Source organism: Bombyx mori, chromosome 19 (assembly GCF_030269925.1).
Source record: "Bombyx mori chromosome 19, ASM3026992v2".
Classification (NCBI taxonomy): Eukaryota; Metazoa; Arthropoda; class Insecta; order Lepidoptera; family Bombycidae; genus Bombyx; species Bombyx mori.
Window position 1 is genome coordinate 3046268 of NC_085125.1, and position 19228 is coordinate 3065495.

General features: G+C 37.5%; 3 protein-coding genes across 15 annotated transcripts in view; 2 read left to right on the forward strand and 1 right to left on the reverse strand.

The window, feature by feature from the left end:
* Nucleotides 1-19228, reverse strand: part of LOC101738592 (transient receptor potential cation channel trpm) — a 285363-nt gene that overhangs the window by 109434 nt on the left and 156701 nt on the right. For all 9 annotated transcript variants that reach the window (XM_062673892.1, XM_062673890.1, XM_021352814.3 and 6 more), the window contains 2 exons: nucleotides 1080-1236; nucleotides 236-449 (listed from right to left, as the gene is read on the reverse strand). In XM_062673892.1, the coding sequence (XP_062529876.1) occupies nucleotides 236-449; nucleotides 1080-1236 (371 nt within the window). The remainder of the gene's footprint in view (nucleotides 1-235; nucleotides 450-1079; nucleotides 1237-19228) is intronic.
* Nucleotides 1-19228, forward strand: part of LOC105842594 (uncharacterized) — an 88145-nt gene that overhangs the window by 30377 nt on the left and 38540 nt on the right. The gene's annotated exons all lie outside the window — the stretch shown is intronic.
* LOC101742425 (uncharacterized) lies at nucleotides 1672-15854 on the forward strand. 5 transcript variants are annotated; one of them, XM_021352819.3, is made up of 7 exons: nucleotides 1672-2304; nucleotides 2442-2527; nucleotides 2998-3107; nucleotides 4445-4534; nucleotides 11084-11162; nucleotides 12495-12626; nucleotides 15704-15854. In XM_021352819.3, the coding sequence occupies exons 1-7, from the start codon at nucleotides 1844-1846 to the stop codon at nucleotides 15712-15714; spliced, it is 969 nt and encodes a 322-aa protein (XP_021208494.2). In that variant the 5' UTR covers nucleotides 1672-1843; the 3' UTR covers nucleotides 15715-15854. The 5 variants fall into 5 exon arrangements, with proteins under 5 accessions (XP_021208494.2, XP_062529892.1, XP_004933469.4 ...); XM_062673908.1 differs by having other exon boundaries at nucleotides 12513-12626; XM_004933412.5 differs by lacking the exon at nucleotides 4445-4534 and having other exon boundaries at nucleotides 1674-2304.

A 19228-nucleotide genomic window follows, 5' to 3' on the forward strand; every position in this document is an offset into this window, starting at 1 on the left:
CACGCCGCGCGCTTATCCACAAACACTACACAAGCGCAACGTGTGAATGTGTTGAACGCGAGCTACATGGTAGGCGGAGTAGGGGTGTTAGGTTTTATTTTCGTTACGGAATGTTTTGATTCGGTCGCCGCGCTCAAAGCCAGCGATAAAAGCTATGTAATAGCATAAAAAACTTATCTGAACAAGTGACAGGTGACATAACTGACACACGCTATAACTGACAGTTTCTACGTACCCGTATTAGTGCCGCCGGTGAATATCCACGCCCCGGTTGTTTTAGCGGCTTTGAGCAGACCTTTTCTGAGCACTTTCTTGAGTTTGGGCTGTAGATCGAAGTTTGCTTTGCCTCCTTGTATAGTGATGAGGAGTTTTGGCCTGTCCAGAGCCCACTCTCTGGTCAAAAGCTGGACTATTAACTCAGGCCTGGTGTCGTGAGATAGCCGCACGTACTGTAAAAAATTAGGTAGTTTCATATCTTTGATCTAAATATACATCATTAAATAGTGAAACTAGCAATGCAATAACTGCTTAATACTGGTTAGTCAGCTTGGTACTGTTGCATTTCAGCCTTATATTCATTCTGAAGTTATATGGGATTGAGAAATTATAGGTGGCTCTGTGTTACTAATCTAACAGTGTTATTTATTGCTTAAGGTGATCTCGGTATCATTTCTTTCATCGCACCACCCGCATCCTGATCACGGTTTATTAGTGCTTTCCCAAATAACACAATCATCCAGCTTTAGAAATATCTGCACACAGCGCTATTTCTTGAAGCGCAAGACATATTCTTTTTTAAACGGTACTAAAAAAAACTTGAGCGATACCGATATGTGATAGGCAGCGGCTTGACTTTGTCGCTGGCATTGCTGAAGTCCATGGGCGACGGTAACCACGCACTATGAGGTGAGCCGTATGCACGTCTGCCTAGAAGGGCAATAAAAAAAACCCGCCATGTCGAGTGAAGATTGCAACCACTTATCGTTAGGGTTTGTAGGTTTGTCATCCTTAAATTGATAAAATGGCGGTAACTAACAGCTATAGGTGGAAAAATCCGGTCATCTATGAGCAATTGTTACCTGGGCTTTAGTTGGATGTGGTCCGCCCTGAAACTCGACTGTCCCGTAAGCGTCCGTAGGGCCGGCTTGCGTGTGCCGGGCTGGTACCCACGCCTCTCCAGGGTTAGCGGTGACGATGTTGGCGCCATGAGCTGTTCTGCTAAGGCCGCACCAGCACCTGGGGAAGACGAGATGCATCATTTTCTGGTGTAAACGCAAATTTCAGTGCTACAGACGTGTGTTTTAATCACACTTTTAAGCTTGGCTGAAGTGCTGTTAAAAATACATATTAGTGTTAAAGTAAACAAATTGTACAATCACGTATTTTCGGTCCGATTGTGCCCATTTTAATTAGGGTTTACTACTTCTTTCCTTTTCTCTTTCTTCTCTTCTTCTTCTTTCACAATTAATGTGTCCTCTAGCGCAAGTGAACACAAAGAGCAGATTTATAGGTATAGTCATGAAACCTAGAAGTGCTTTCTAGATTATAAACTAAACAGAGATTTTGTAAAACCCTCTAGTGCCTAGAAAATTTTCAATTGAAATATGGAATTTTTCCTTTTTAAGCGTGAACATAGAAATCCATCATTCGCGTCACGGAAACTTCTTCGACGAAAAAACTAAACTGTGACAGCAAATTTTTTTGACAGAACAAGCAAAATTAAATGTCTACATTGATTCTTTTTAGGTTTTTCTTTCCGAGAATTTTTGGAAGTAATTTTATTTTTATTTACTGATATTTGAATTTCAAACATTGCAAAATTATTAGTTACATTTTAAAAAGAATGGGAATGGGTGACGAGAGTAACAAAGAGGCTGAACCCAACACCAGTAAAAAGGACAGCCAAAATGAGAACTCGGATCACGACACGCGCGAAAAAAACCCCAACGATCCAGGCTCTGAATGCTCGTGGTCTTTGACTTCATATTCCGGAGTCAGCGGGCTCGATATGGCCCGCGTACGGGCTGACGTACCGAAGCCAATAGGAAAAAAAGAAATGAAGACAGTAGATCGGAAGAGCCGGAGAAGATCACGGCCGGAGAAGCATCGTCACGGCAAAGTGAATAAGAGAAAGCGTTCGGAGACGAGACGTCAGCTGGTGCATAGAGTTCAAAAGCGAAGGCCAAAGGTGACCAGGAAGAGGGACCTGTCTGTCTCGACAATTTTCACGAGATTGTCGCCGGGAAGCCGAAGGTCAAGGAGCCCTGGCTGCAAGTTTTGTGGACATCGTTGTTGCCTCAGAAGGTAGTCCCGTGTGAAATGTTTCATTAAAGAGTTTAATTGTTAACTTTGTTTTATTTTGATGTAGTACTACTCCCGCCTCATTCTTGAGCCTTAGCTGCTATTCCAGTTAGGTTTGAATTTGGTTGCATTTTTATCAGATACAATAAGAAAAAGAAAAGGGTGAGGTTTAAAAAAGAAGTAAAGAAGAGGATTACCAAGAAAGGAAAGAGAAACCGTGTGTCCGGTAGGCGTTTTTAACTATTTTACGTTAGGATCTAAGCCACACGTGTTATTAGGAGATCACTGCAGCCTAGCCGTCTCTACTAAGTTCATCCTACCATGTTTTTATACTGCGTTGAAGCCCGTTCTATCATTAAAACCGAAATCTATTATCCACCTTGTGGAGAGGGCCATATGCTCGTCTGCCTATAAGGGCAATAAAAAAAACCTGTGGAACCTTGCAAAATGTCCTGTCGCTTGTAATTGAGATGAAGGAGATGGAGAAGGAATTAGGAATATATTTATAACATGGTTAGGCGAATGACCTCACGGTCCGTCTGCCGGCTCACAGGACGCCCTGCCACCTGATAGCTAGTGCTTTCTAGTTTTATCTCATCCGAACCTTGCCTTTAGATGAAGGGACCAATTAACTACAGTAGGACTTACATATTAAGCAAAGTGGTTCCTCTAGCATCTGTTTTAAGATATTTTCAGAGGGAATACAGGCCGGATCTAGGTGTGAGATGCTATCACCGTTGTTCGTTAAATACAGCGGCATTCCTTCAAGACTTCCGAATGCAGAATGTTCTAGAAATTTTACTGAGGTAATTTGTGAAAGTATTTTGTGCCCACATACCTACAAGATGCTCCACGCATCAGTAGAATAAAATATTGTACTATGGGATGTATAATAAAACTATCTTTTGCCCGCGACTTCGTCCGCGTGGAATAGTTCACAAATAATGCTTTATTTTAGAACAAATTTGGTCAGCATAAAAAACGTTATAGTGAGCCAACCATAGTATAGACATATGCTGTCGCGGACTTTTTTTTTAGATCTTTTAAAGGGGAACTATTCTGTCATACATTATTTTAGCGAAACTTTAATCGTTTCTGCAGCGCACGGAGCGGAAGCTCTCGAAAGGGAAAAAAACCCGATTTTGAAACATTCTTTATTGGTGTTCCGCTTGTATTGGTCTTAGCGTGATGTTATATAGCCTATAGCCTTCCTCGATAAATCTGCTATCTAACACTGAAAGAATTTTTTAAATCGGACCAGTAGTTCCTGAGATTAGCGCGTTCAAACAAACAAACTCTTCAGCTTTATAATAGAAGTATAGATGAAAAAATGTTTGCTTTAAGACTCCGTATAAAATTATTGTGCAATTTCATCCTTCGTTTTCGCGCGATCCGCATTATTGGATTTACAAAATAGAAACGAAGAAAGGGTATAGACGTGAGGGAATCTTAATAAAGCATTTTATTTTGAAAATTAAATATTTTATGTTTAGAAAGTATGCGATGCAGATCGATATTCAGTTTTAGAGATCATTCGGTATTTTGCGCGGTTATACATCTGTTGTTAGCTTTGTATTAATATTATGAATATACTTCCCATGGCGATTTACGTTACGACTACCTTGTTATCTATTACTGTCTTTATAGCCAGATATTTGTCCTAAATTTTAAACGTACTTAATTATAGAATTTAAAAAAATAAAATATTCATTGAAAATCGAGTTAGTATATTTTTTTTGTCTGAATAAAAATACAAACAAACAGATAGTTAATTATAATTAAATTATAAAAATAAAGTCCAGTTTTTGTTTAGACGATTTAGTGTACATACTAGTGAATCCCGTCACGCTATGTTATGACTATTGCGAAATATATGAAGAACATAAGCGGTACTGATAGATATGTGAGGCCATTCGGATAGATACTATCGTCCTACCGATATATACCGCGAAGCAGTCATACATTTGAAAATTAAGACGGTATTTATAAAAATTTAAATAAAATTTCGACCTCAATTCTCAATGTGGGTCTCAGTGTGGGTGGATGATGTCCAAGACCTCTAGCGGCCTATGCGCTTCTTCACCGATTAAAATTAAAAATATATGAAAACGGCAATTGAAATTTTACCTTTGTTTATCAATAGATATCTCCGCAAATGATATTTGATAGTTTGGAGAGATTGACGAAATGGAAACACGCGGTCGTCACAGTCTCCATACTAAAATATATGGCTGTAAGTACTCAGCAGATTATATATACTATATATTGGAATCACATTAGTTTGGAATATTAGGCTTGGAAACCACAAGCACCGGTCACCGTCCTCGTCGAACCCGTCGCTTGCGACGAAGAGCTCGACGAGCGAATTAACCCATAGACACAGCCCAGTGAGTTTCTCGCCGGATCTTCTCAGTGGGTCGCGTTTCCGATCCGGTGGTAGATTCTGCGAAGCACTACTCTTGCTAGGATCAGTGTTAGCAACACTCCGGTTTGAGTCCCGTGAGCTCACCTACACACGTTAGGGTGAAGCTGAAATAGCCTCACAAGGCTATCAGCATAGGTAGGAAAAAAAGGGCTTGGAATCATATAATATCGGGTAGACTTGGCGATTCCAGTCACGATAACATTATAAACTCGCATAAATCGATTTATTCATCTGTATCTCTCTGCTTACGTCTCCCAGTACGCGGTCGCCACTCAAGAACCTTCTGGCCCCAACGGCCATCTGTTCCGCGAGCAATGTGTCCTGCCCACTGCCACTTCAGTGTCCCAATCCTTTGGGCTATGTCGGTTACCATGGTTTTCCTGCGAATCTCCTCATTTCTGATTTGGTCTCGCAGGGAAACTCCGAGCATAGCCCTCTCCATTGCTCTTTGGGTGACCTTGGTGACCACAAGGTGGGCCGACGACCTATTGAGGTTCGCGGGGATCCGCTGGATGCAGGCAGCGCAGGACCGGTCTTTGTGGCGAGGCTTGGGGGAGGCCTATGTCCAGCAGTGGACGTCCATGGGCTGATAGAATAGAAAAAAAAAATCTCTCTGCTTAGTTGTTCGATTATGATTATAAAAACATTATTGTGAATGTTATCAACTGTAGGATACAATGAATTATAAAAAAAATCTGTGTGTGTGCATGTGACTAAACTCATCCTAAACGACACGACTTTCAAGAATGGTATAGATTCATTTCGATATTGTTTTTTTTTAATTAAATTTTCATCATAGCGGTCCTAATCTCTCCTTCTTCCAATTCTTGACTGCGCCGATGCCAGCTATACTGATTTAACTGAAACACAACTTGATAAACTTGAGCGGCTACAAAATTTCTGCATAAGATTCATATTTGGTTTACGGAAATATGATCATGTATCTGAATTTCGCACTAAACTCAAGTGGTTACCAATTCGCCTTCGCCGCAATACTCATGTCCTTTCATTACTATACTGTACTCTCTTTAACCCCCATGCCCCCACATATCTCAAAGAACGTTTCGAGTTCCAACGTGATACGCATAATTTTTCCCTGATATCGGATCGGATAGCCTGAGACTGAAAATGCCGGCGCATTCATCATCATTCTTTGATCATTCATTCACCGTCCAGGCGGTTCGATTGTGGAATTCTCTGCCGGATGCAGTGAGAAGTGCTCAAACTTTAAACTGTTTTAAAAGAATGGTGAAGGAACACTTCTTATCTTCTTAGTGCTGTTTGTTTTCATCATAATTTATTATTTCCATACTGTTGATGTATTATGTAAGTATATTAGTATGTATTGTATGTAAGTATGTATGTATTATGGTATATAATTGGTATATAATTATTGGTATATATTTCATATTATATGTAAACGGTTTATATTTTGTTTATTGTATGTATATATTTTCTATAATGTATTATCTATAGTACACCGCAACATACCTGCTATATTTTTTTATATTTTCCAGAATTTCTATAAATTAAACGGTTGTCTGGAAGAGATCGCTTTTAGCGATAAGACCGCCTATTGTACAAATGTATCTGCTTTTTTTGATTAATTTTTGAATGTAAATTGTGTTTTGGTGTGCAATAAAGTGTATTCACTCTCTCTCTCTCTCTCTCTCTCTCTCTCATAGCGGTCAAGATTGTTACAATTTATCCAATAAGTTTCGGTTTTAAGACGCGTATACAGGATAAAATCTGCAACGGAATGTATCTACACAGATCACAGTGACTCGTAAAATGCCTATTAAAACGTCTAAATTTAGCCCACTGGGTTTCTCATCCGATCTTCTCAGTGGGTTGCAATTCCGATCTGGTGGTAGATTCTGCGAAGCACTATTCTTGCTGGGGCTAGTGTAAACAAATTCTCTCAGGTTGAGCCTGTGAGCTCTCCTACACGTCCGGGCGTAGCTGGAATAGCCTCTTAGGCTACCAGCTACAAGGTAGGGAAAGAAAAAATGAATAAAACACGGAGGATATTTAGAGATGGAGAGAGAGAGAGTATTTTTTATTGTACACCAAAAAATAAATAAACAATGCGATACATTAAACACAAAAAAATTACAATTGGCAGTCTTATCGCTTTACGAGTGTACCAATCCAGTATATACATATACATACACATATACATACATATATATGCATATACACATACATATACATTTTATTTATTTATTGCTTAGATGGGCGGACGAGCTCACAGCCCACCTGGTGTAAAGTGGTTACTGGAGCCCATGGACATCTACAACGTAAATGCGCCACCCACCTTGAGATATAAGTTCTAAGATCTCAGTATAGTTACAACGGCTGCCCCACCCTTCAAACCGAAACGCAATACTGCTTCACGGCAGAAATAGGCAGGGCGGTGGTATCTACCCGTGCGGACTCACAAGACGTCCTACCACCAGTTAACATACACATACATATATGTATTTAGAATATAAACACAAAATGTTAGGTTTTTTTTGCAATAAACGCTCAAAATCAGAAGTCCCCGCGTTTTTCATGACAACTCGAAGCACATTGTAATTGCTTAGTCGCTGTGAAGGCAATTCAAAAAGTGATTCGCAACACGAAGATTCAATTGGTAACAGCAAAACAAAGAACAGTCAGCGTAAACTAAGCCAGAACGTAACTTTATGTCGTTTGTAGTCAAAATTATTTAAAGTGCTTTCGACTCCGTGTTCCGTAATGCAATTTCAGTTATCAAATTTTAATGTAATTTTACACGAGCAAATGTTTTAGAAGTTAAATTATATTACTAATGTTAGTATAATACGTGAAGCAAAAACTTTGTACCCATTTTTTACGAAAATCGCGCGGACGGAGGAGTATGAAATTTGCCCACACTCATAGACAATATATGGAAGAAGTGCACAATGCTAATATTTTTTTAAAATAATGCATAAAAGATACATTAAATCAATAAAGAAAACACTACACACACTACATACCATGTATTTGACGCACACACGCATGCATACTATTTATTGTCAAACTTTTGTTCTTAACGTCTGTTGTCAAATTGAGAATAGATTAAATATTGTTTGTATTTTTTAAATATTTTTTATAGTGTAGTCTTTTATAGAAGTTTTTATAGAAGTATGAAATACAATCATAATAGTGTACAAACTTACAATTCCAATTAATTATAGTCGAATTTCGACTACTGCGGAACCTCTAGTGTTAGTATTATAATACGTGAAGCAAAAACTTTGTACCCCTTTTTACGAAAATCGCGCGGACGGAGGAGTATGAAATTTCCCACACTCATAGACAATATATAGAAGAAGTGCAGAATGCTAATTTTTTTTTTAAATTATGCATAAAAAATACATTAAATCAATAAAAAGAAATTACACACACTACCATGTATTTGACACACACACGCATGCATACTATTTGTACATATTTGTATATTGTCAAACTTTTCTTTTTGCTTTTAATCTGTGGTTAAATTGAGAATAGATTAATATTGTTTGCCTTTAATATTATTTAACTATAGTGTAGTTTTGGCAGAATCTTTGATTATAGAAGTATAATAAGTCTTTGGCAATAGAATCATAATAATGTTCAAAATTATACATAATTTCAATTAATTATAGTCGAATTTCGACTACTAGGGGACCTCTAGTTAATGTTAGTACAGGAGAAATGAAAGCGTGAGTTATTTCTGTAGCAATGGACTTTATCGAGTTATAGCGGTTTCCTAGTTTTTTTTTTTAATAGGAAAGAAAAGCTAGAAAAATTCAATAATCGTCAATCCAACATAAATTAATCCCAGAGTCTTATTAACTTTGTGATTTATGCTGAGTCAACGTTGACATTCGAGATAAATTGGCACCGTCCTGCAACATTGAGATTAATGGTCGCACAGCTTCAGGGGAGGTGAGCTTCGTGATTCTGACGGAGAATCGGTTTAAATTGCTATTATTTTACATTTCGACAGCAATTTGTAACAGTCCTATTACATACGAAGACAATCTAGTTTGCAGATCTTTTATATCACACTATACTAATTATATTAGTACATTACATATATGATTTAGTATATAACGGCTAGGATCCAGTTAATATCCCGTTATGATCCGGCCTTGGAGCTCCCCTCCACGGTTTTTCCCGAGCGCTATGACATATCCTTCTTCAAGCGAGGGTTGTGGAGAGTACTTAATGGTAGGCAGTGGCTTGGTTCTGCCCCTGGCATTGCTGAAGTCGATGGGCGACGGTAACCACTTACCATCAGGTGGGCCGTATGCTTGTCTGCCTACACGGGCAATAAATAGTACCTACATTGTGCGTGTTTGCCACCCGAGCCCCCACTCATAAAAAAAATCAATTTAACTGTTTTTTAATTTTTAAATAAATTACTTTTAATTGAATAAGAACTGTCCGATGAACTCAACTTTGTTTAATACTTCACTATTAAATTTTATTGCGTTTTGTTTATTTCACTTACACAATATTGCAAATTACCCGAGCACAACAATGGCGGAGAATTTTAGGTGCGTGAGAGCAGACGTAGACACTAAGGGCCTGGCCACAGCTACTGGCGGTGCGTTTTGCGGTGCGTTGCGAGGCGCGGCGGGCGGCGTGATTTGCGGGGGTATGCCACAGCTAGACTAGTTGCGACGGCGGCGGCGTCAGAGGTGCACGTATTTAGAAAGCCCTATCAAATTTCCCTTTCAAGAGTGGCACGATATTACCTTGAAATAAGTGCGTTCTTAGCTGAAGATATTATTCAATCAAGAATAGAAGCGCACCCAGTTAGAAAAAGAGAGAACTTGGCGAATTTCACCCTATTTATTAGGTATTATATTAGGAATATTAGGAATATAAGAACTATCCCGATAAATAGATTATTAATAGATTCAACCTTCACAGAGATTACCAGGTTCAAATCTCAATTTACCATAAGTGTTAATTGCTGATAAAGCCTATCCTCTTAAAAATTAATTGATTCGCCCATATCCACCGGGTGGTTTAAATGCGGAACAAATAATTTTCGAAAAAACATTATCCCGGGCAAGTGTCACAATTCAGTACGCGTTTGGTATTCTAACTAATAAAATTCGTATTTTTACGAAAAGTGTAAAGGCAAACAAAAAGCACGCGACATTGATTATAAAGGTTTCGTGCCTTAAAAGAAAGTGATGGGGACAGAGATGCAGATTTTCAGCAGTTTGTTTCCCAGTTTGGAGACTCCAATATTCACAATAGCGTACGCAGATCAAGACGGAATAATCGAGCAACGGTCAAGCATCTAGAATACGAAATCAATTCAAATTTCAAATTTTATTTCAATAATCCTATCCAAGAGTATCTAGGAAACCATTAGTACCAGAAAATTGTTGTTTTATTTCTTCCCACATTTTTTTTATAACATGCCTATATTTATGATGTGGATGTTTTGACATCCATATTTCTGGTCTACTCAGTATTTCACTAATTAATTGTTCCACATCCATTATATTTTATTAGCTCAACGCGCGGTAAAAACAAAATGGTTTGTTTCGGTCGCGCGATGCCTCAATGCGTCCACCGACACCGCCGCGCGCGCCGCTCTGAGCTGTGGCCACCTCGATATTGTCTAGTACATTTGTTTCACTCGCACATGGCGCAGCTCGTCGCCGCCAGATGTCACGCGCCTCTCACCGCGCCTCGCAACGCACCGCAAAACGCACCGCCAGTAGCTGTGGCATACTTCATAGGTTGACTACCATTTGTTTTCGCCGCTCCCGCTTGCCGCGCCTCACGACGCACCGCAATTCGCACCGCTCTCGGCTGTGGCCAAGGGGTAACGCGCATGCGCACTTGTCAGTACCCAGGGGGGAAAAGTTAGACTTTCTTCCCTGTACAGCGGGACGAAAACCGAACTTTTACTGGTGGTGGGACCTTTTTTTTTTTTTTTTATTGCCCTTGTAGGCATACGAGCATACGGCCCACCTGATGGTGAGTGGTTACCGTCGCTCATGGACTTCAGCAATGCCAGGGGCAGAGCCAAGCCGCTGCCTACCGCACCTCTTGTGAGTCCGCGCGGATGGGTACCACCACCCTGCCTATTTCTGCCGTGAAGCAATAATGCATTTCGGTTTGAAGGGTGGGGCAGCCGTTGTAACTTACTTGAGACCTTAGAACTTATATCTCAAGGTGGGTGGCGCATTTACGTTGTAGATGTCTATCGGCTCCAGTAACCACTTAACACCAGGTGGGCTGTGAGCTCGTCCACCCATCTAAGCAATAAAAAAAAAACTTTCGGCATCGGTAGGAGAAAAAACGAAAATTATAGGGGTATTTCTTTCTGCACAGCACAATTATCCTGTGAACCGTGATATGGGACAGCTATTGAAGGAATTAAAAGAAAAATTGAGGGTCGCCGCTCTTGCTGGTAAACTATCGATTTGAGTTGAACATTTAAGTTTGAGGTTCCATTACCTATTTGAGGTTTAGAGTCCACGCGTGTTGGATATAGAGACCACAAAGGGTTAATTTATGCCTTGTTAGTCTGTTAATAGCAGCGGAAGTCAGTTGACCTCACCTGAAATATCAAGTTCGCTTCATAGTGTACCTATGGACCCTGATAACTGCTCAGTTTGCTCATCTAGGCTTATGACAAAAAGGGTAGAGTCAAGGTTGAAATTGTCGGGGTTCTAAAGAATAATATGCACGGTGCATTCATATCTGATTGAGTGAATAGAAGTAAGAGTGTGGTCTTTTGTGCACCCATTACTGAAAACGATACGATATGAAAGATAGAAACTTATCGAGCCCACTCCTGATAATAGGATAGGGTAATGAAAACGGTAATAGTTACCATTTAGATCCCATTGATATTCCCCTGTCTATTTCTGCCGTGAAGCAGTAATACGTTTCGGTTTGAAGGGTGGGGCAGCCGTTGTAACTATACTGAGATCTTAGAACTTATATCTCAAGTTGGGTGGTGCATTTACGTTGTAGATGTCTATGGGCTCCGGTAACCACTTAACACCAGGTGGGCTGTGAGCTCGTCCAACTATTCCAAGCAAATAAAAAAAAGGCTCCACTAATCGTACAATCCGGGATCATTCAAACCATTTATCAACGTACCAACGAAAGGCAAATAACGAAAGTACTGAAAATACATGCTTGTAAAAATTGATATAAAGTCGATTGGCTACGTGATTGGCGCCTGAATGAACCGACTTCTACGTCAGTTCTCCCTAGTATATAGATCCCTTCCTAATACAGTTGATCGTAAAAATACGTAATATGTATCTATTTATTATTTATATTCCAGGAGCATTTTATGGTGTACAAACAACTAGTTTTGTCAATATTTTATTTGTAGTATATTACAATTATTTTTAGTATACTCAAAATAACGTAAAAATATTTAGCTTTTAGAATCTAACGTTTGCTTCAAGATTCATGTCTGCGGTCGAGAGTTTTTCATTTCATTTTTTTTTATTTATTACTTAAAAAGGGTCGTCAACCCTTTTAAGTAATTGCTTAGTAAAGTAATTACTTAAAAGGGTGGTCAACCTTTACTAAGTAATTACTTAAATGGGTCGTCAACCTTTTTAAGTAATAAATAAATAAAAAAAATGAAATGATAAACTCAAGTTAAGCAATTACTTAAAAAGGTCGTCAACCTTTTTAAGTAATAAATTAAAAAAAAATGAAATGAAAAAATCTCGACAGCAAACAGCATTATTAATAAAAAATAAAAATTTGATTACAGGTATTGTCATTTTAATAGGAATCGATTGTTGGTGTCTCAGTAGCGAACTTGAAGATACGAAGTTGACACAGAATCATGTTTCGTTGTTTTGGAAAATCTACATGGACACAATGAAACCGTTTTCCAAGAGGAGTAAGGTTTTTTTTTTCATACAAACGAGTCTTGGGTTTCGTATTTCTTTAACGCTTTGACTCCCGTGTAAGTCATCAGTGGTCTACGCGGCGCCCTGATGTAACTATGTAGAATTCTCCCTTCGATCTTCTAACTAAAGAGCCGGAATATTTACTAGTTTCCATGAAAGACGAATCCGCAGATACTGAAAATGAATCTATTTCTAAAAGACCGAAAAAAACTAAAACGTACATTGGCAAACAAAAGGAAACAAAGTCGAGGCAATCGAGGCGCTTAGTAACAGAAATCGACATAATTACTTCAGTGCGCCGCGTAAGGCACCGGTGACCTACAAGGCAGTCAATGCGTTAAAAACAACAGAAAATAACTAGCTTCCACGATTTTCTGCTGTATTATTGATACTAGACATATTAGTACCAAACTTAGACACTTTCTTCTTGCTCTTATCACTCAATATGTGGGTTTGGCGCAGCGTGTCTTCTTAGCATGGTGCATAGTAGGAGTGGGTGATATAAATCGTATATAGATTCAATATCTATATATCGCAGCAATATCGTTGAATCCGATATCGCCCCGCACGAAATCTATATATCGATATCAGCCGATACACGATATTGCTCGATGTGATGCGCATCGGCATATCGTACCGATTCGTGAATCGAAATCTATATATCGATATCAGCCGATACACGATATTGCTCGATGTGATGCGCATCGGCATATCGTACCGATTCGTGAATATCAGCAATATTCGTTTGGTTCGTATCGAATCGGCCAGAGTGAGTGAGCGGACGATATCCCTATCGTGCGCTCACTCACATATGATGAATGAAACAGAAACAGGCATTATCCATACAATTATAAACCTTATATTTAAGTCCATACGTCTGTAGATTATTCTTAGTGTATCAGCAGGATACAATTTAGGAAAAAAGTTTCAACTTTCGACCCTAATTAGAATGCAGTATAGCCTATTTGCGCCGTTGAATTTAATTTCACGCGCTTTGACCTTGAACTAAAATTTTTGGATAAGTGTTTATAAATACTTAAAAGTTTTTTGTATTTGATTTTTAAAGTACACATTTTTCTATTTTTAGTTAAATCCAAATAATTGAGTTTATTTGTTGTGTTTGTATTAAACTTTTGAAAGTTTAGAAACTTTTATTTTAACATAAACTTAGTAAATAATAAAATTTCTGAATTAATTTTGTAGTGTATGATGTATAAATATTATCAAATGAACTTCTAAATACGTCTCCGATATTTTCTCGAGACTTCATCTAGGCAATACTCACGTTAGGTACCTTAGGCGCGAACGAAATCGCGAATGTTACCTAAAATATATGTATTTAGTATTATGAAATATTCTACCTAATCTACACTCTTTTGGTATATTTTGTAATTTTAAATTAAGACACAAAATACTAAAAACTGAAAATAATGTAGTCGGTCCTAAGCCTGGTAAAAGCATGAAGGAAAGTTTTTTTGATATTTTTATTTTCATGTTCTTTTTATTACTTTAAAATCATATTATTATTATAAATTGATATCAGAAAACCAACCGTATAACGTTGACTTGAATTTATATCTACTACAATACTATATCATCGTATCGTTTCAAATCTCAAATATCATGAATCGAGAAAATCTACTAGCATCCATCAATATATAGATTCAGAAAATATATAGATTCAATATCCGATATCGATACTCGATATATAGATACGATTCGATACGCGGCAAAACCGATATTACCCACTCCTAGTGCATAGGAATTTGGCAATAGTTTTACGACCAGCCGCCTGCCTGAGGTCAATTATACTTGGGTTATATCCTCCTTCATCATCCATTGCAACCTGCCATTAGAAGACTTTGACACCCGACCATACCACAAAATAACAATCGGATCAGGGATCGAAGATAATGTGTTCTAAGCAGGTTCACTAATGACTAGAGGGGGGTGATAAAATTAACACAGGTTGATATCGAGAGGTGAAAGCCTATTTGATTTAAGCAATTTTTTTTTCTCCCTTCCTATTGCGACCCACTGAGAAGATCCGGCGAGAAACTCAGTGGGCTGTCTATGGGTTAGTTCGCTCGTCAAACTCGACGAGTTCGACAAGGATTTAAGCGGCATTTTTACAATTTTACATGAGAGCCATTTAAAGTTTAAAATTTGGAAAAAATATCATAACAAAAAAAAACTTCAGCTATTTCATTGGAGTAAACTTAATTGAAGTTCATTATGTAAAAATATCGAATTGTTGATACAAATTGTTTAATACCAAATAAAACGAACCTTTAATTACAAAGATAAATGTCGCGTATCAAGCGAAATGTCGCTTCACCCAATTAGCATTTCACCTCTGGATAAGATATTCCTTTTCCGCCTACAGTTTTGCTCGTATCGATAATACTATTACTGATTTTTGGTAAATCATCTTGTGACTTCATAGGATATAGTTCTGGTAAAGTTTTACCATGGGATAATAAAATATCTATATATTAATACGTGAAGCAAAAACTTTGTATCCCTTTTTACGAAAATTGCGCGGACGGAGGAGTATAAAATTTTCCACACTTATAGAGAATATAGAGAAGAAGTGCACAATGCTAATATTTTTTTTAAATAATGCATAAAAGATACATTAAATCAATAAAGAAAACATTACACACACTACATATCATGTATTTGACGCACACACGCATGCACACTATTTATTGTTAAACTTTTGTTCTTGGCGTCTGTTGTCAAATTGAGAATAGATTAAATATTGTTTGTCTTTGTTAATATTTTTTATAGTGTAGTCTTGGCGAAATTTGTGACTATAGAAGTATAAAACACAATCATAATAGTGTACAATTAATTATAGACGAATTTCGACTACTGCGGGACCTCTAGTTCATTCAAAAACGTCAGTTGTACTTCGAAGCGTTCAAACAGTTAAACTTTTATTGGGTTTTCGTTCAAGCTTCAGTGGACTAAAACTAATGTTTACTTACAAAGCTACAAGTTATTTTTGAGAAGTTGTTATCTATAATATGTAAATTTTAAACAGCATTAATATCTGTTTCAGGTGCCGTATGAGATATGTATATATTTATAGTGAAAATAATTTTCACCCATCTCCCTATACACTATAATAGAAAGATCGAGACCTCGTGTTTGTGATATTAAGTTGCTGAATAATACGTAAATTAATAAAAAGTTTGTTTGTATTTATATTACTTTATGCTTTAATTTATTATCAAACTGAGACGATATTTGAAAGTTTTTAACACAGTTACCAGATCTGTTTCCAACAAGTACTCTACTTTTTTACTGGTGGTAGGACCTCTTGTGAGTCCGCACGGGTAGGTACCACCACCCTGCCTATTTCTGCAATGCGTTTCGGTTTGAAGGGTGAGGCAACCGTTGTAACTATACTTGAGACCTTAGAACTTATATCTCAAGGTGGGTGGCGCATTTACGTCGCGGATGTCTATGGGCTTCAGTAATCACTTAACATCAGGTAGACTGTGAGCTCGTCCACCCATCTAAGCAATAAAAAAAAAACACCTATTTCCATGATACAATGACACGTTCCATTCAACGAAGGGACAGCAGTGATACTGGATGGTGGCAGTATTTACTGGTGGTAACATCTTGTGAGTCTACGCGGGTAGGTGACAAATTGTACATGAAACATTGAATTGGACTTTTTGGCGGGAACGCGAGGAGTGAAGTTGTGTGATTTGTTTTATTTTGTCTATTTAGTGTTTCTTCAGGTTTGAATGTGTAATAATGGTGGTTTATTAACTGTTTAATATCTGTGAAAGTGCACAAATGTGGGAAAATGAAACAAAGCTGCTGGACGTAACTTCTCGGGTTCCTCCAAAAAGTCCACTGAAAAAATCTCAGTAAATGACCACCATTTTACTGCGATTATATTTCATCCCATATCATCTCATTTCATTAAATTTCATCCCAGTTGATTAATGTCTCAAATTAATCATCTTCATTTCATTTCACTCCATATTATCATTTTTCATAAAATTAAGAAAATAAAGTAAAATAAGACATGACTTAAAGGTCTTAGTTACCAGGTCATAAAATACCTTAAAAAAAAAAACATTGAATTCACAAAATATAATGCTTTATGCGGTGTCTTAAAACAAACATTTTTTTTATACATAGTTCATTTTCTTATTTTTCTTATATGTGGTTAGGTACGACCACTCCGCGCATTTCTGCTGTGAAGCAGTAATGCGTTTCGGTTTGAAGGGAGGGGTAACCGTTGTACTGTTAAAAGTTAGACCTTAGAACTCGTGTCTCGAGGTGGGTGACGGCATTTACGACAATGCACGTTCATCCATATAAGCAATAAATCAAAAGTTGAACCCATATGTACAAAAAAATAATATGATACGGGTGATGACCTTGTTTAATCACATTAAGCAATAAAACAACCAAACCGCACAAGTTCACTATCACCATCAAAAGTTCTATCAGTTGTCAGGCCACAGACAAATCTTGAGTAAGCAACTTGAAAATTTACAAAATCCAATAAAATAAAGCAACAACGCCTCAGGGACAGAGACACAAATAATGTGGCTTCTTAAAGAAGCTCACACGAAGCACGGAGCGAAGCTTAAAGCTATAACGAGATTTATGTGGCTGCAAGATTTTAATTAACTACGAACTCATATTTTGTGGCGTTCGCTCGTAATTTGAACAATAAAATCTGACTTCAATTTTTCCAGGTTTTTCGTAGAAAGAATTACATGTCTTTATCTGTCAAATATTTTTTTTGTTTACATTTTTGCTTGGCAAAGATAGTTCAAAGCGATAAGATTACACATTGTTTGACTTTGTTCTACTGTTTTTAATGTTCTAACTTATGCTAAATTCAAGAATACAATCATTTCTTGGAGCGCCTCGCGTGTCAATTCCGTTAATCTATACTAATATATAAATCTACAGTGGTTTTTACGGATGTTCCGTTATAACTACTGAATCGTGCATCCGATTGACTTGAAACTTGGTATCCATGTAGAAAATACATGTACTTAATGGATAGGCTAATATTTATATGATATGGGTGTTGGACTCCCTACACTAGTTGTGGAGGCGTTAATGATGAGAATCTTTGTGGGGATGGGAAATAATATTAAAAGAAATTAATTTTAAATGCCCAGCGAAGCGGACAGATACAGCCAGTCATACCATAATGGTAAAAGTCTTATTCGAAGTACCAAGAGCAACTGTACAAACGATAAACGGTAGGAATGCTGTCACTAATGCACAAAGCTCCAATCATTTTATTTTAATCAAATTAAACAGCATTAGAAGTAATTCATGAATTTTGAGAAACATTTATTGGCACCACCAACCAGTTTCCCGAGGTTGCTATAGAGGGTAATTAACATAAAATAAATAAGGTCGTTTGTCGCATGACCCGAGGGCGCATTAAATGCATCGCGTAATAAGTTAAACAGTTGCGAGAATGAAACGTGATTTGCAGCGATGAAGGACGAAAATGAACCTTAATTGGATTATTATTTTGTAATCAAATTTTGAACTAGTCATCTATGTGGTTTTACTGGTGGTAGGACTTCTTGTGAGTCCGCACGGGTAGGTACCACCACCTGGCCTTTTTCTACCGTGAAGCAACAATGCGTTTCGGTTTGAAGGGCGGGGCAGCCGTTGTAACTATACTCGAGGCCTTGGATATCTCAAGGTGGGTGGCGCATTTACGTTGTAGATGTCTATAGGCTTCAGTGACCACTTAACACCAGGTGGCCTGTGAGCTCGTCCACCCATATAAGCAATAAAAAAATTTTATATCTATTTTCATTATAAGAATTGTTTGTGAATTTTTTTTCGATTTCTTATTATATTGCGATGATGTGGGAAAAATTGCGATAAATTATTAATGGAGTTCTACTAAAAAGTCCAATGAAGTGTTAGTCTATTCGCAGCATTTCAGTGAGAGAGTCAAAAAAGAATATTAGTTAAGTTTCTAAATCGACAATGAAAAAATAAAGGCAACAAACAAAAAGAAACACCCTTAAATATCATCAAATGAACCAGAACAACGTAACATTATTGAATTTCATACTCGATTAGGTTAATAATGACAGCCTAAGCATAGATTATACACTTAATATATTAGAGATAGATGCGCAACTCTCATTTTTATTTTTGCTTTAGTTAAAGCCCGGTCCAGCAGGCGTCGCTACGGTCGATTATTAGTCTCCCTACCCCCCACCAGGTGGCTTTTTTAGTAATTTTAATATTTTTAATAACTCTCTTTATGAAAAAATCTTATCGTTTAGAATCGCTGGAATTCCCGGTAGTACTTATGAGATATTAAGGAATGTTTGATTGTGTTCAGCATTCTAATCGATAAGATCTTTTCATACAGAGAGAAAACAGTTTTTTAAAATAAAAAGCTGTAATTCTCTGTAAGCTATTTAATTTCCCTATATTACAAACAATTTTCGGTTAAAAGATTGTATGAACGTACAATTGTATAAAACTTCGAATAACAATAACTCCTCTAGATTAATCCTACTAGCGTACTTAGCGTCTAGATAATCAAATCATTCAATGTCAATTA

Excerpts from the sequence above, each read along its gene's own strand:
- LOC101742425 (XM_021352819.3), top strand. The coding sequence starts at position 1,844 with ATGGGAATGGGTGACGAGAGTAACAAAGAGGCTGAACCCAACACCAGT. Across the intron at positions 2,528-2,997 it reads AAAGAGAAACCGTGTGTCCG|AGGGAATACAGGCCGGATCT; the intron begins GTAGGCGTTTTT and ends AGATATTTTCAG. Across the intron at positions 3,108-4,444 it reads GTTCTAGAAATTTTACTGAG|ATATCTCCGCAAATGATATT; the intron begins GTAATTTGTGAA and ends GTTTATCAATAG.